We start from the raw sequence: 13,638 nt of genomic DNA on the forward strand, positions 1-13,638 counted from the left end.
GGAGTGGGGGAGGCAAGATACTTTTGGAAAATTGCGATGATAAGTTTGCTTTGGGATGTTACTCTCTAACCCACAAAATCGGGACGGAAAGGTCCTGGATTTAATTGTACTAAGAATCCGGCGACGGAAAGAGGCAGGCGGATGGCGACACTTCACCCCGCTGCAGACCAGAGAGCCTCGCTCTATCCATGGCTTCACCGGGAAGCAACGGGTTAATCGCGAGGTCCCGGTTCCGTACACCGCCACAACCCGCCGCCTTCCCGGCGTCCCGGACTACATCTCCCATCATCCCCGGCCGAGCGTGGCCTGCGCCGGTCGGGGCTGTTGGGAGTTCTGGTCCAGCACACCTGGAAAGCGGCAGGTTAGGAGCAGGCTGCGGGAAGCAGAGAGCCCGGCAGCTGCCGGATGCGAAACATGAAGCGAAAGGGTTGCGTGTGCCTGGCGCTCTCTCTCCTCCCCGGCTCTGCGGGGAACGGGCGGAACCGGTGGGTGAAGAGAGGCTTCCTCCTGGCCATGTCCGTGGGCTGCAAGCCGGAGAAGAGGAAGAAGAAGGAGAGGGGGAGGCTCAGGCTAACGGCTCGCCCTGAAACTTTCCCTGAGGTGTGTGATCCGAGTCCTGGCAGGGAGGCGGCTGGTGCAGCGCGGTGCCGCTGCTGCAAGAGGAAAGGAAAGCGGTAGAGAAGGAGAAGAAGAGAGAGAGAGAGAGAGGATGGAGAGGAGCGTGTAGAAAGAGATGCAGAGAGCTGTTAATTTTAAAGACACTGAATTACGGGGGTGGACAGCTGGGGGGGGGGCTTGGAGGAGGATGGGGGGGAGAGAACCTTTGATCATTGAAACTCTCCGCCCGACTTTCAAGGCTTATGCGCACTCCCATCTGTCGAGATCTTTGGAAACGTGACGAGGAAAAGACACGCGCGCCCGCGCCCGCGGAGCCCGTGCCAAACATCTCCGGTTTCCAAGCGAAGCTTAAAACCGTTGGATGGTTCCAGCCGGCAGCCTCAAATCGCTCTACCGCGTCCCTCCCTCCGTCCTTCCCTTTCTCCTCCTCCTTCCCCTCCCGCTGCTGCCGCTGCTCCTCGGCTCTGCCCCTGCGATTTCAAGTTTCTCTCTCCTGGCATCCGAGCGGCACAGTAACCTGTTACTGGCAGCCCGTTTCCCTCTCTTCCTGCCTCTCCTCGGCGCTCCCCATTGAGTCATCCCATGCTTGCTCAGGCCTCCAGGGTGCCCCAGCGTCTTTCCTGCAGCCTGCTGCGTTCTGCTGGAGTTTCAGCCTCTCAGCTCGTGTGTGTCCCCTCTGTGTGTGTGTGTGTTCGTGTTAATGCTTACCCCAAGACCTAGCCTCGGTTCGCAGTGGGCTTGGGAGTCACTGGCCGGCAGCAAGTCCTTGGGGTATATAGCCTGAACTATGCATTAATCTGCCCCCGGAACGCTGCACTCCCTTTGCCATTCACTTGCTCCTTGTTTGATTTCTTATAGGCCTCTGCGGCAGAAATGGAGAAAATAAGGTAAGCCAAATATCTCTAACATCCCCCCCCACACACACACACATTTCTTTCTTTTAAGGCAAACAGTCTTGGGTGTATGCAAGAGAGCCCTTCTCTTGTCAGTAAGCATTGGTGCTTTCTGCCATGGGCTGCATCCCCTTGCTTCCGTGTAGCAGAGGAGCAAATGGCATGCAGGGATCGAGTGAGGTGCTACTTGCATTTGTTTTATGGAATGTATTTCTGCAAACGTGATAATTGCAAAAGGAGCATCTCTGCCTCTCCGCAGGCTGAAATGTTTCTGTTCCAAGATATGAGGAACACTTGCTTAAACAAATGCAGTAGCTGCTACCACCACTTCTCAGTTTGATTGCAAGAGCCTGCTTCCCCCCTCCCCCCCCCACTTCAGTGAGAAAAGCCAGATCAATAATGCCCAGGAAAGGGATGGGCTGTGGGGGGGAGTAGGGGTGGGGTGTGTGTGTGAAGCTATGATATTCATTCATCTTTTTTTAAAAAAAACCTTTGCATCAAATCATTTAATTGCTAATGTTCATTTCAGTGTAAATGTTGCAGCACTAATATTTGATTTTATGTTTTATGTTTCTTGAGTAATGACAATCTCTCTTAAAAAAAACATTGCTTTCTCTGTGTTCCAAATGCTGTCTGCCTGTGGAAGTTTCTTCTGGATGTCACTCCCTCCTTTAAGTCAAGGAGGAGATGACAGTTGGAAGAGGAAGTTTTCCAGTTCATGTCTTGACTGCTAAGTCTGCTTTGGAAATTTCTTGTATGTCTTGCAGTAACTAATTCACCTTAGATAAAGGCCATAAGATCTTGTTAAATTGTGGTCAGCTGGTTTATTAGCTTTATTCCTTCCAATGTTTAGCATTGTAGCCAGCATATCCAATGGTTTTGAATTTCTCAGTATTAAAAGGGTTTTCATTAAGCTGGCAAATCTTCTAAAACAAAGGACAACCAAAGTCAACTAAGAACTGAATCTTGAAGAAATGTGAATGATTTTGTTTCTGAGAATTTAACTTGAAAAAACACGGCCTGGTTTATTTTTATGTGATTGTGAGGAAATGCCATCACTGGAACATTCAAAATGCTTTAGAGGAGTTGTATGTGAAGTTCATTCATTATTCTTTTGAGTCATAGGAACTGAAGATTGGAATTTCTCAGGATGATGGAAAATGTCTTGGTGCATATTCATTAGAGGACTTTGAGGGAATCAGTAAATATATTGCAGTATGATTTGTCAGGATGTCCCTAAATGTTAATTACTTATTCCAAGAACAACTTTGTCAATATTTTGAGTGAATTATTGTAGGCGGTCCACCACTGAATTATGAAAAAGGAAAGGATTTGAAAAGAATGAGCCAAATGATATTTTTCAAATATCATTTGAAAGAGAACAGTATGTCAATGCAAAGGATTTAAATTATAATTCCTAAGATAGAAATGTTTCTGAAGTCAATAGATTCTTGTCTCCATAGTCATAATTTTTGTAGGGATTTTGTTAAAACACAGTCTATAAAAATATAAATCATAGTTGTCTACATAGATGTCTAGTAGTTGTATGTTTTTTTCATATCCCAGTAATTTATGATGGGGACACAACTATGCTCTTTTGGTGGCTAGAAGGGAGTGAAAAGAAAATAGGCTTTAACAGTATGCTAACATTATAAGAGAGCTTTGCTTGATGCAAGCCACATTTAAGAACATTCCCTAGAGTTTGCTGTCCTTAATTAATCTTCGGGAACACTGGGGGGGGGGGGGTGTCAACTCTCTTATTTCACAAAGAAGATGGATCTTTACATAGATGTAACTGACAAAGACACAGATTCCCTTTTTTAAAAATATCTTTTGTTAATGAAATTTTGCTATAGTTGTTATGAAATGTGAAACTCAACATACTACATGCCCTACACTTGGGGTTTGGGGGGGGGGGTGTTACCTTGATTGCATGCAAGTTCTGGTGGAAATTGTTCTCTCAAACATGAGCTGGCAGTCTATTTCTGGATATACAAAGACATTCAACTCACTCTTGGCTTTCCAGCTAACTTTTCAAATCCCTGCTGAGAATACTTTGCCTTTGGCTCTGCCTTACCCAATAGAGGGGGCATGGACACATCCTAGGTTTATGATGATGTGTTTGGATTAGCGTTTTGTTTGCTTTAGCAATGAGCTCCCATTTACAACCCCTTAGCACTTTCTCATTTCCAGCTAGGTTGTCAGCAAAAGTGTGCTAATGCTAAAAATGAGAAGAAGTGCTACTATTGTTTAAATTCACAGATGTGGCTTTTCTGTCTGTTGGAGGACATCGCATGAAGATGAAAGATTCCTGTATGGAGCATTTAAAAGGAAATATGACAGTTGCTTCAGTAGGAATCATGTAGGCATCCTTCACCTTCTTGTTTTTCTCTCGTTTTCCATCTATCCGTGTCCTTTGAAAATCATCAGAAAAGTAAGGTTATAGCTATGTATGTTTTTCCCCTGAGATTTCTCATGCAAGAGTTATTTCCCTCCTTGGATAACAAGAAAATTGTCATCCATCCATCCATCCATCCATCCATCTATCTAATTTTCTGCCCAAAAAGTAATTAGAGAAATCTGGTAAATGATTTCTCCAGAGGAAAGAGGAATTCTCCAGACCTTTCCCAAAATCAGGACTTCCTCATAGCAGTGACTGCAAAACTGCTCCTGAAAAGCTAAATGCAAGGAGACCTCACCAGTATCTTCCCCTGGGATTTAATTGAAGTGGGAAGCCAGACAGGTTTCAGCCCAGGCAGGATAGTTGCACACTTTTGGGGGGACTACCTTGTAATTAAATCGGTGCAAGAATACCACGTACCCTTTATGAAAAATAATCTCAATTTATCTTCTCAAAAGTCTAAAGCAACTTCTTTTCCATCACATTGAATGAGAATTGTGAAAAGGAGCACAATATTTCTTTGCCTTGCACCAGGGGTGGGTTCCTGCCAGTTCTAACCTCTTCTATAGAAGAGGTTCCACAAATCTACTGTGCCGTTTAGAACTGGTTCCAGCTCTCTCCCCCTGCCCGTCTGCACATCATCAAGATGAAGAGCGAGAGGAGGAATTCTGGGAGTTGAAGTCCACAAGTCTTAAAGCTTCCAAGTTTGAACAACCCTGGGTTTTTTTTTCTAAAGGGTTAGGGGTGCAAGAGTCTTGTAACTTGACAGCTTTAAGACTTGCGTGTTTCAAATGCCAGAGTTTCTGAGCCAACATTTTGGTTGCTAAGCAAGAGTGTTGTTAAGTGAGTTTTACCACATTTTACAAGTTGGCCACGCCCACCCAATCATATGTCTGCCAAGCCACTCCCACTTGGTGACATGGCTGGCAAGCCACTCCCACCCAGTCACATGGTTGCCAAGCCACTCCTACCTGGTCACATGGCTGCCAAGCCACTTCCGCCTGGTCACATGGCCGGCAAACCACTCCCACAAAGCAGGCCACACCTACAGAAGAGTTTCTAAAAAATTTTGAAACCCATCACTGCCTTGCACTAATATATATTTAAACATTCAATAATAGGAGGCCAATCACAGCAGGGGCTCTCCCCCCCCTTTATTCCGGTTGATAAGGTTAATTATCAGCATAACTCCAAAAGGTTTTTGTAAAGATTTTCCTCTTTGGTCTGGTGGGAACACTTCCTTTTGAATCATTAAAGCAGTCTCATCTTTTAACAGCTGGTGAGGCTGCTTCGGAAGCTGTTCCTTGTCGCTTGCACTTGTATATGGATGCATGGACACTTGATTTTTCCTCCCCACATGAGCAGAGACTAATGGGAACTTTTTCTGAAGCACTGGCATGGAGCCTAGAAAATGATGCATCTACTTTAATGGTTAAGCAGACCAACCTCAGATAAATCCTAGGGCCTTCTGCAGCTCCTCTTTCGAAGATTTGTACAGCCCTACCTTTAACTCTTACAATGAACTGCTTTTTTTTTGTTCTGATTCAGCATCACAAACTCTTGCTACCGTTTTTTTTTTTTTTTAGTAAATTAGTTAAATGTTTATCCTTAACCTGATCGGTAATCATCCATTGAGCCGGAGGATTTCATGGTTTAGTCTTTAATAAGTCAAGACAATTAAGAAAACAAGAGAGGGCAGTGTAAATGACTTTTTTTTCCCAAGGTGTAATCACTTCAGAAGTAAACATTGTTTGCAACAGCATTCTCTTAGCACTCAAAAGTAATTTATATTGAACTGAGTAAGATAGATAAATATGTATGGGATTCCAAGCTGAGGTAGCTCCACTCTGCCGAAGAATCTGCACATCTCCGTAAAATGTCAGGGAAGGCCTTAATTCTTAGATTTCATGGGAACAGGAACAATCTTATGTTCCCAAATTCTGAGATCTTAGCATAGTTCTTTCTAACAATCATTCTTAGCCAGAAGCAGTCCTTTGAGTCTGTAATATGCTCATCTAAAACAAACCCTGAAAAACAAACTTTTTTTTAGAGGGGTGGATGAGGTGCATCCAGAAAATAGTGATAGATCAAAATATAGTATTGGCAAAACAATGCCTGAATTTAGGCGCTTAGATTTTGGCTTGGAGAGCTGACAGGCCGGTATCTGCAAAACGTGGCAAGGAGTCTCGGAGAGTCACAAACCAATTTAGTAAATTAATTGTCTCCTGCAACTCCACTCCCCTTTCTCTCCTCTTTTCTTTCCTCTGGGAGGCACCATTCATCGTCCACCTGTGGCCTTACTCCCAAGTTGATCCCTGTTCATTAGCTGTTCCCTTCGTCTGGCAAGTCTGTGCATGCACACACTGGGAACAGGCTTCAGCTGTTCATCTGCTTCACTGATATCTGACTCTGAAGGCAGCTGATAACTGACATACAGCACTGGCCCCCTCTCTGCCTCTGACACAGAGCCCTCATCAGAGGCTTCCCCAAACTCCAGGATTGGCCCATGTTCCTCCCCAACCTCCTCACTGTCTGAATCTGCTGCCAGCTGCGCTGGCCGCTGTCAGGCACAACAAAACGTTGCCCATCTATGTCATACCATGTTTCTTCTAACACACACAATAAAGGTTGAATTGAATAAATCCTTGATGGTGATTCATGCGAGTCTTCCCCGTCACACACACACAAATACTATCAAGACCAGCTCATCCCTCAAGAACCTCAAAGCAAAATGTGTGCTTTCTTCCCTATTGTGTCCATACAAATGTCTGCATAAGTAGTTCAGGCTGAGGAAGACCCCAGGACAATTAAGGAACATTGAGTGAGAAACAGAACTTGTTTTTTCAGATCCTAATCCTAATTCATTCTTTTAAGAGGAATGCATTGCTTCTGTAGGCTCAAGTGCATTGTAAACCGAGAGCTGTGTTTCAGGCACCCAGACCTATTTTAGAAGGGCAGTTTAGGAGTTTTAATAAGCAAATGGGTGCTTTAAATATATGAAAAGGTTAATTAGCTTTTCTTTTCTTTTTAAAAGCTCATCTGTCCCCATTGTTAAAAAGGGGTTTGTTCCACTCATCCTTTGGAGGTCAAAAATATCGTTTAGCAGGCTACAGACATTCTACTCTAATGACTTCATCTTGACCGATACTGGCTAAACAAACAATTCAGAAAGAAGGTGGAAAAAAGAAGAAAAATTGGAGCAAATGTAGTCCTCAGTGTGACCACAATTGAGCCTAAAATTTCTGTTGCTATATGAGACAATTGTTAAGTGTGCCCCGTCCCCATTTTATGACAGTTGTCAAGTGAATCACTGCAGTTGTTGAGTTAGTAACTTGGTTGTAAAGCAAATCTGACTTATTGATTTTGCTTGTCAGAAAGTCACAAAAGATGATTTTGATCATGTGACATGGGGGTGCTGCAACTGTCTTAAGTGTGAAAAATGGTCATAAGTCAATTTTCTCAGTGCCATTGTAACTTCAGATGGTCATTATTTCTTAGATTAGATTAAACAAATGGTTGTAAGTCAAGGACTACCTGTACTTTGGCAAATATATTGTATTAACCATTCTTAGTTTAAGATACATTTTTGCTGCATGGAGATCCCAAGATATTTTAATAAAATAATGACTTGTAGGAATAGATGATAACTTCCTCCTAACTCAAGAACTGAGATGGCCAACAGTTCCTCTGAAACCTGGAACCATTTTCTGCAAATGGGGCAGAAGTTGCTTTAAGACAGGGGTGTCCAAACTTGGCAACTTTAAGACTTGTGGACTTCAACTCCCAGAATTCCCCAGTCAGCAAGTTTGGACACCCCTGCTTTAAGACTTTCAGAGAAAGAAGTTAGGTCTTCAGTCCCCTCATTTATGCTGTTCTTGTAATATTGCACTGCTCACCTGTCTCTTCATTAATTATTTCCTCCTCTTCCACCAAACCAATTTGGGAAGAAGGCAATGCACTTTTTTCATTAAAAAAAAGGGGGGGGGGAGTGTAGGTTTTGAAAAATAATGAGAAAGGAAACCAAAGATTGGGATGCATAGTTAGTTGTTCCTTCCATCTACTCCTTGATTTGCTTCCTTTTGGGCAATTCATTAAAAAGCCAATTATGTTTAGAATATAGAATAACACATTTGGAAGGGACCTTGGAGGTCTTCTAGTCCAACCCCGTGCTTAGGCAGAAAACCCTACACCACTTCAGACAAATTGCTATCCAACATCTTAAAAACTTCCCAGTGTTGGAGGATTCACAACTTCTGGAGGCAAGTAGTTCCACTGATTAATTGTTCTAACTGTCAGGAAATTTCTCCTTAGTTCTAGGTTGCTTCTCTCCTTGATTAGTTTCCACCCATTGCTTCTTGTCCTGCCCTCAGGTGCTTTGGAGAATAGTTTGACTCCCTCTTCTTTGTGGCAACCCCTGAAATATCGGAACACTGCTGTCATGCCTCCCCTAGTCCTTCTTTTCATTAAACTAGACATACCCAGTTCCTGCAACCGTTCTTCATATGTTTTAGTCGCCAGTCCCCTAATCATCTTTGTTGCTCTTCTCTGCACTCTTTCTAGAGTCTCCACATCTTTTCTACATCGTGGCAACCAAAACTGAATGCAGTATTCCAAGTGTGGCCTTACCAAGGCATTATAAAGTGGTATTAACACTTCACGTGATCTTGATTCTAGAGGTGACTTTTTAATATATGTACCATTTCTAGTAAAAGGCGAAAAAGATTTTTACACTGATGTTTTTCTAGGAATAACATCTATTATATTATTGTTTTTCTGTGGCTGCATTTCAGTTGGCAAATCTGATTAATGTGGATAGGAGACAAAATTGTCTTATTTAGCATAAAGAAAAACATTTCTTAAATTTTTCATCCCAGACTCCTAAGCAATATCCTTTCAACAAAGAATACTCTCAAAAGTTGAAGAATTGAGTGAGAACTTTGAGCTTATAACAAAACTCAGCATGTTGGAAATATTCAGAAAAAAATGTCCAAAACCCAAGCATCAAGGAAAACAAGCCCTTTCAATCAGGACCTCTGTCAAAGTTAAGGAATATTCTTGAAGTTACAACATGTTAGATGCTTTGTTTAAATCAAAATTCTTTTCTCTCCCTGAGATAAGATCATCTCTTTTTGATTGCATAAGCAGGCGCTTTCTGTCTGCATAGAAATAGGTTCAGAGCTGTGCAAGATTGAAATGAGATCAAATACACATTGCTGTATGCTTTTTATGGAAAACAGGATTGTTTAAAATTAAGAGTCAGGTGGTAACATGTCTTCATATGATTAAAAACAACGGTCTGTCATCTAAAATAAAATTGAAATGTTTGTGTAAAAATAAGGATGACAGTACCTCATCAGAGGTTGACTACCGTTTGATAGGCAATACATGCCTAATGTTTTATGCATTTCCTTTGAGAAGATTGGAAATGCATACTGCATAATGTACAAATAAATACAAAATATATGCCAACTATGTTGGGTCTGATAAATGAACGTGAATCAGTGACACAGAATAAGTACTACTTTATTAGCAGATCATTGCTGTGTGGTCCACAGTTAGCATATCAGAAAGTCGATATATTCTACCGAACCAAAAAAAAAAGTCTACTATATTTCATTTACCGTATTTTTCAGAGTATAAGATGCACCGGAGTATAAGATGCACCAAGGTTTTGAAGAGGCAAATTTTTAAAAAAGTAGGTAGGTAGATAGAGGGATAGAGAGGGAGAGAAAGAGAGAGAAATACGGTAGGTAGGGAAAGAGAGTAGTTAGGTAGGTAGGTAGATAAAGGGATAGAAAAAGAGAGAAATAGAGAGAGATGGAGAAATACAGTAGGGAGAGAGAAAGAGAGAGAGAGAGAGAGTGTAGGTAGGTAGGGAGAGGGATAGACAGAAAGAGAGACAGAGAGATACAGTGGATAGGTAGGGAGAGGAAGAGAGGGTAGGTAGGTAGGTAGGTAGGTAGGTAGGTAGGTAGGTAGGTAGGTAGATGGAGAGAGAGAGAAATACAGTAGATAGGTAGGGAGAGAGAGAGTAGGTAGGGAGGGAGAGAGATAGAGGGAGAGAGAGAGGAAGAGAGAAATACAGTAGGTAGGGAGGTAGGGAGAGTAGGTAGGTAGGGAGAGGGAGAGAAATACAGTAGGTAGGTAGGTAGGTAGAGAGAGTAGGTAGGTAGGTAGGTAGATGGAGGGAGAGAGAGAAAGAGAAATACAGTAGATAAGGGAGGGAGAGAGATAGAGGGAGAGAGAGAGGAAGAGAGAAATACAGTAGGTAGGGAGGTAGGGAGAGTAGGTAGGTAGGGAGAGGGAGAGAAATACAGTAGGTAGGTAGGTAGAGAGAGTAGGTAGGCAGATAGGTAGAGGGAGAGAAATACAGTAGGTAAGTAGGTAGGGAGAGAGAGAGAGAGTAGGTAGGTAGGTAGATGTTTCCAGGTGATTTATCCATGTACTGGAGAAGGAAATCACTGACAATCTGCAGCACCTTAGACTTGTTTCTGCTAGCACAGCACTTGATCAATCTAATTCTCATCAATCATTCTAACTAAAGAGCTTTGCGAAAGGAAAAAGTTTTTGCATTCTGCAAACCTCCCAAAAACGGCCCGTTGTTCACGAAAACTGGCCCATTTTTTTCAAATAAAAGGCATGAATAGCCTTGCGGGGGTCTTGCAGAATGCTCCTGGTAGGTAGGGAGGCGGAAAACGAGCAAAAAATGGGCTGTTTTTCACAAAAAAGGGGCAGTTTGTTGTCAAAAAAATAGCATGCATAGCCTTATGGGGGCTTATAGAGTGCTGCTGGGGGTTGGGGGGGCAAAAAATGGCCCATTTTCTGCTAATTTCTGCCCTCCCCAGCCCCCAGGAGCTCTCTGAAAGCTTCCATAAGGGTATGCATGGCCGTTTTTTTGAAGGGGGTGGGGCCTCGTGAGGCAAAAAAAAAATGCTGTATTCGATGTATAAGACGCACCCAGATTTTCAGCCTTTTTTTTTATAGGAAAAAAGGTGCGTCTTATACTCCGAAAAATACGGTAACTAAATTTGTTTTGTACCTGGGAATTCAAACTTCCTCTAGAAAAGTGCAGAAATGAAAGGTGCAGTTTAACTTTTAAATCTATTGCATTTTTCTCCTTCCCAAACCTGCAATCTATCCTAAAGCTTCTTCCTAAAAGAAATATAATTAAGCCATACTGTGTGAGATGAAAGTCATCATAGTGAACAAACTTTGCTTTAAATTCATTGAAGTCTGGAGTGAATTTTTGCACCTGATAAATCTTTGAACCAAATCTAAACCTGCAACTTAGCCACGGTTTCTTTTTTCTTTTGAAGTATTTATGTAATCAGATCCATCTGGGTAACCTGATGAAGGCAAATCTGCCGTTTTGCATGTGGCTGAAAACTTCGTCTCTTTGATGGCATGCAAACAATGGCCATTTTAAAAATGCATTCGATGCCCGTTCGTAATGAACACACAGGGAGCATTTATTTCCATATAAAAGTAGGTACAGGTAGTTGTTGTTTAATGACCAGTTGCTTAGTGACCATTCAACGTTATGACTGACCTCCACATGGCTATTTACAACCCAATTTCAAAGATCACACAGAAATGCGGATCATAGTCAAATGATTCACATTATGGGCATTTGGCAGTTTGGCTTCCATTTACAGACATTTGCAGTGTCCTGCAATCACATGACCATATTTTGCTGAATGGGAAAAACAGGTTTGCTAAATGACTGTGGCATTTGCTTAACAACTGTGGCATTTGCTTAATGACCGCTTCAAAATGGGTTGTACAATCAGTCACAGTCACATGGCAACCCACTTAAGGACTGTCACAATTTTGCAATTCTGGGCTCAATTCTGGTAGTAAGTTGAGGACTACCTGTACATACACTATATGGGGAAGAATCATATTCTAACTATAGAACATTTTCACGAAGAAGCTTCTGTGTTCAACCTCTACATTAAACTATCATAAACTTCTTCACTGTGTACCCTCTAGATCAGGCCTGTCAAATTGGCGGCCCATGGGCCAGGATACATCATGCACAGGCCACACCCGCCCAGCTCCACAAAGGCAAAAAATGCCGCGATACATCGTAGTCCATCTTGTGACGCGATCGAGTTTGACACCCCTGCTCTAGATGAGTGTTTTTAAATTTGTCAATTTATGATGTATATACTTCAAGTCCCAGAATTCCCCAACCAGCATGCCTGGGCTGTAAAAATAGCTAGATAGAGATGCTGCCTTCTGTGTTTCCACTGGTTATAAAAACCAGGCTGATATCTGCAGTAGGATGGGTCTTTAGGGTAGCTGCTCGTGTTTTATGGACTATTTTATCACCCGAAGTTTATTAAGCTCATGCTTATGATTGGTTGTTGGCTGAAATATTGGTTGTATATTTAATTTCATTTTTAATTATCTTGTTTTTTTAATGTTGGGTACTTTGTAATTAGACAAGTAGTTGAAAAGTATTTTGAATGAATAAATAATCTCCAGCCATCACGGCCACACTAGAGTTTGTTTATTTGAAGCATTTTATACCTCTTCTAATTATTTCTCAATTCTCATTCTCTGTGGTTTTTCAAACCCTAAACCCAAAAAACATTTCACAGTGAAAGCCAGAGGAAAAACAATCCATTGAAATAAATTGGGAGAGTTGAAAGCCAGGGAATGTCCATAGAAAAAGATACCTTTTAGAGATGAGAATTATAGTCCCAGATACACTGTCTGAAAAGTATTAGGTTGGTTAAGACATTTGCCCTAAACTTTAAAGAACAGTCATGATAGACAATGCTTCAAGGATTCAGAAATGATCCTTTGGGTTCCCATGTATGGGTGTGTACATAGCAGCTGCCTGCAACCCTTTAAACCAGGTGTCAAACTCGATTTCATTGAGGGCCTCATCAGGGTTGCATTTGACATTGGGGGGCCGGGGTGGGCGTGGCCAGCTCAATATCCCTTGTATGATCAAATGCCACTTTTGCTAGTAGTTTGTTTTGCTAGCATTCTGCCAGAGAAAACGGAGACTGGGGAGGCCACATGCCGCCCTCCCAGGTTCTGTTTTCAGCTGTGACGGCCTCTTGCAGCCCTCTGCCAAGGAAAGCGAAGCTCATGTGCAGCTCTCACCAGCTCTCTTTTCGCTGGCAGAGGCATTATGTCCTTCGCTGTTTCTTCATGGGCAAGATCTAAGCACCCGGCGAGCTTTAAGTTTGACACCACTGCCTTAAACCATCGAAATATGTCTTTCAGGGAGCACACTCAAGTTAGCATGTGATCCTGATAAAAGATGCACTTATTTTAAGCAGTTGCAGAGAGATACTACTACATATCAGTATTCATGTGTGCTCCAAAAGCATATTGTAGTCTTTTAAGTCAGAAGCAACAGCAATAAATATTTTGTTTTTAGTCGCAAGTCAAAGAGTAACTAAACTGCAGTTCAAAGGACAGTTCAAAACCCATATAGGATCATATTGTTGTTTGGAAACTTCAATTTACCCTTATTATTTGGTGCTATGAAATTTAGTTAGTGCAGATTTTATACTAGAACCTGCCACTGACTTTACATGTAACAAATATATTGCAAGAAGTTAAATCCTGTAATCATATATTTAATTTTTAAGACAATAACATATTAGAATTCCAAGATAAAAGAGAGTTAGTAATTGTAGTAAGATATATTTAAAGTCCAATTATGTTTGGTTGTGCCTGTTAGATTATTTGAGAACTTTCTTT

The 13,638-nt window shown here is 42.0% G+C and overlaps 1 protein-coding gene across 6 annotated transcripts in view; it reads left to right on the top strand.

Annotated features, from left to right (window-relative positions):
- The first annotated feature begins 343 nt into the window (after positions 1-343).
- The window catches only part of BEGAIN (brain enriched guanylate kinase associated), a 178,158-nt gene continuing 164,863 nt past the window's right edge, over positions 344-13,638 (top strand). For 3 of the 6 annotated variants that reach the window (XM_081937884.1, XM_081937886.1, XM_081937885.1), the window contains exons 1-2: positions 344-600; positions 1,477-1,505. In XM_081937884.1, coding sequence (XP_081794010.1) covers positions 406-600; positions 1,477-1,505 — 224 coding nt within the window. In that variant the 5' untranslated portion in view covers positions 344-405. Of the gene's footprint in view, positions 601-1,098; positions 1,390-1,476; positions 1,506-13,638 lie in introns of those variants that run through there. The other 3 variants (XM_081937889.1, XM_081937887.1, XM_081937888.1) reach the window with 3 other exon arrangements.

This window comes from Natrix helvetica (genome assembly GCF_964273705.1).
Source record: "Natrix helvetica genome assembly, chromosome: 1".
Taxonomy (NCBI): domain Eukaryota; kingdom Metazoa; phylum Chordata; class Lepidosauria; order Squamata; family Natricidae; genus Natrix; species Natrix helvetica.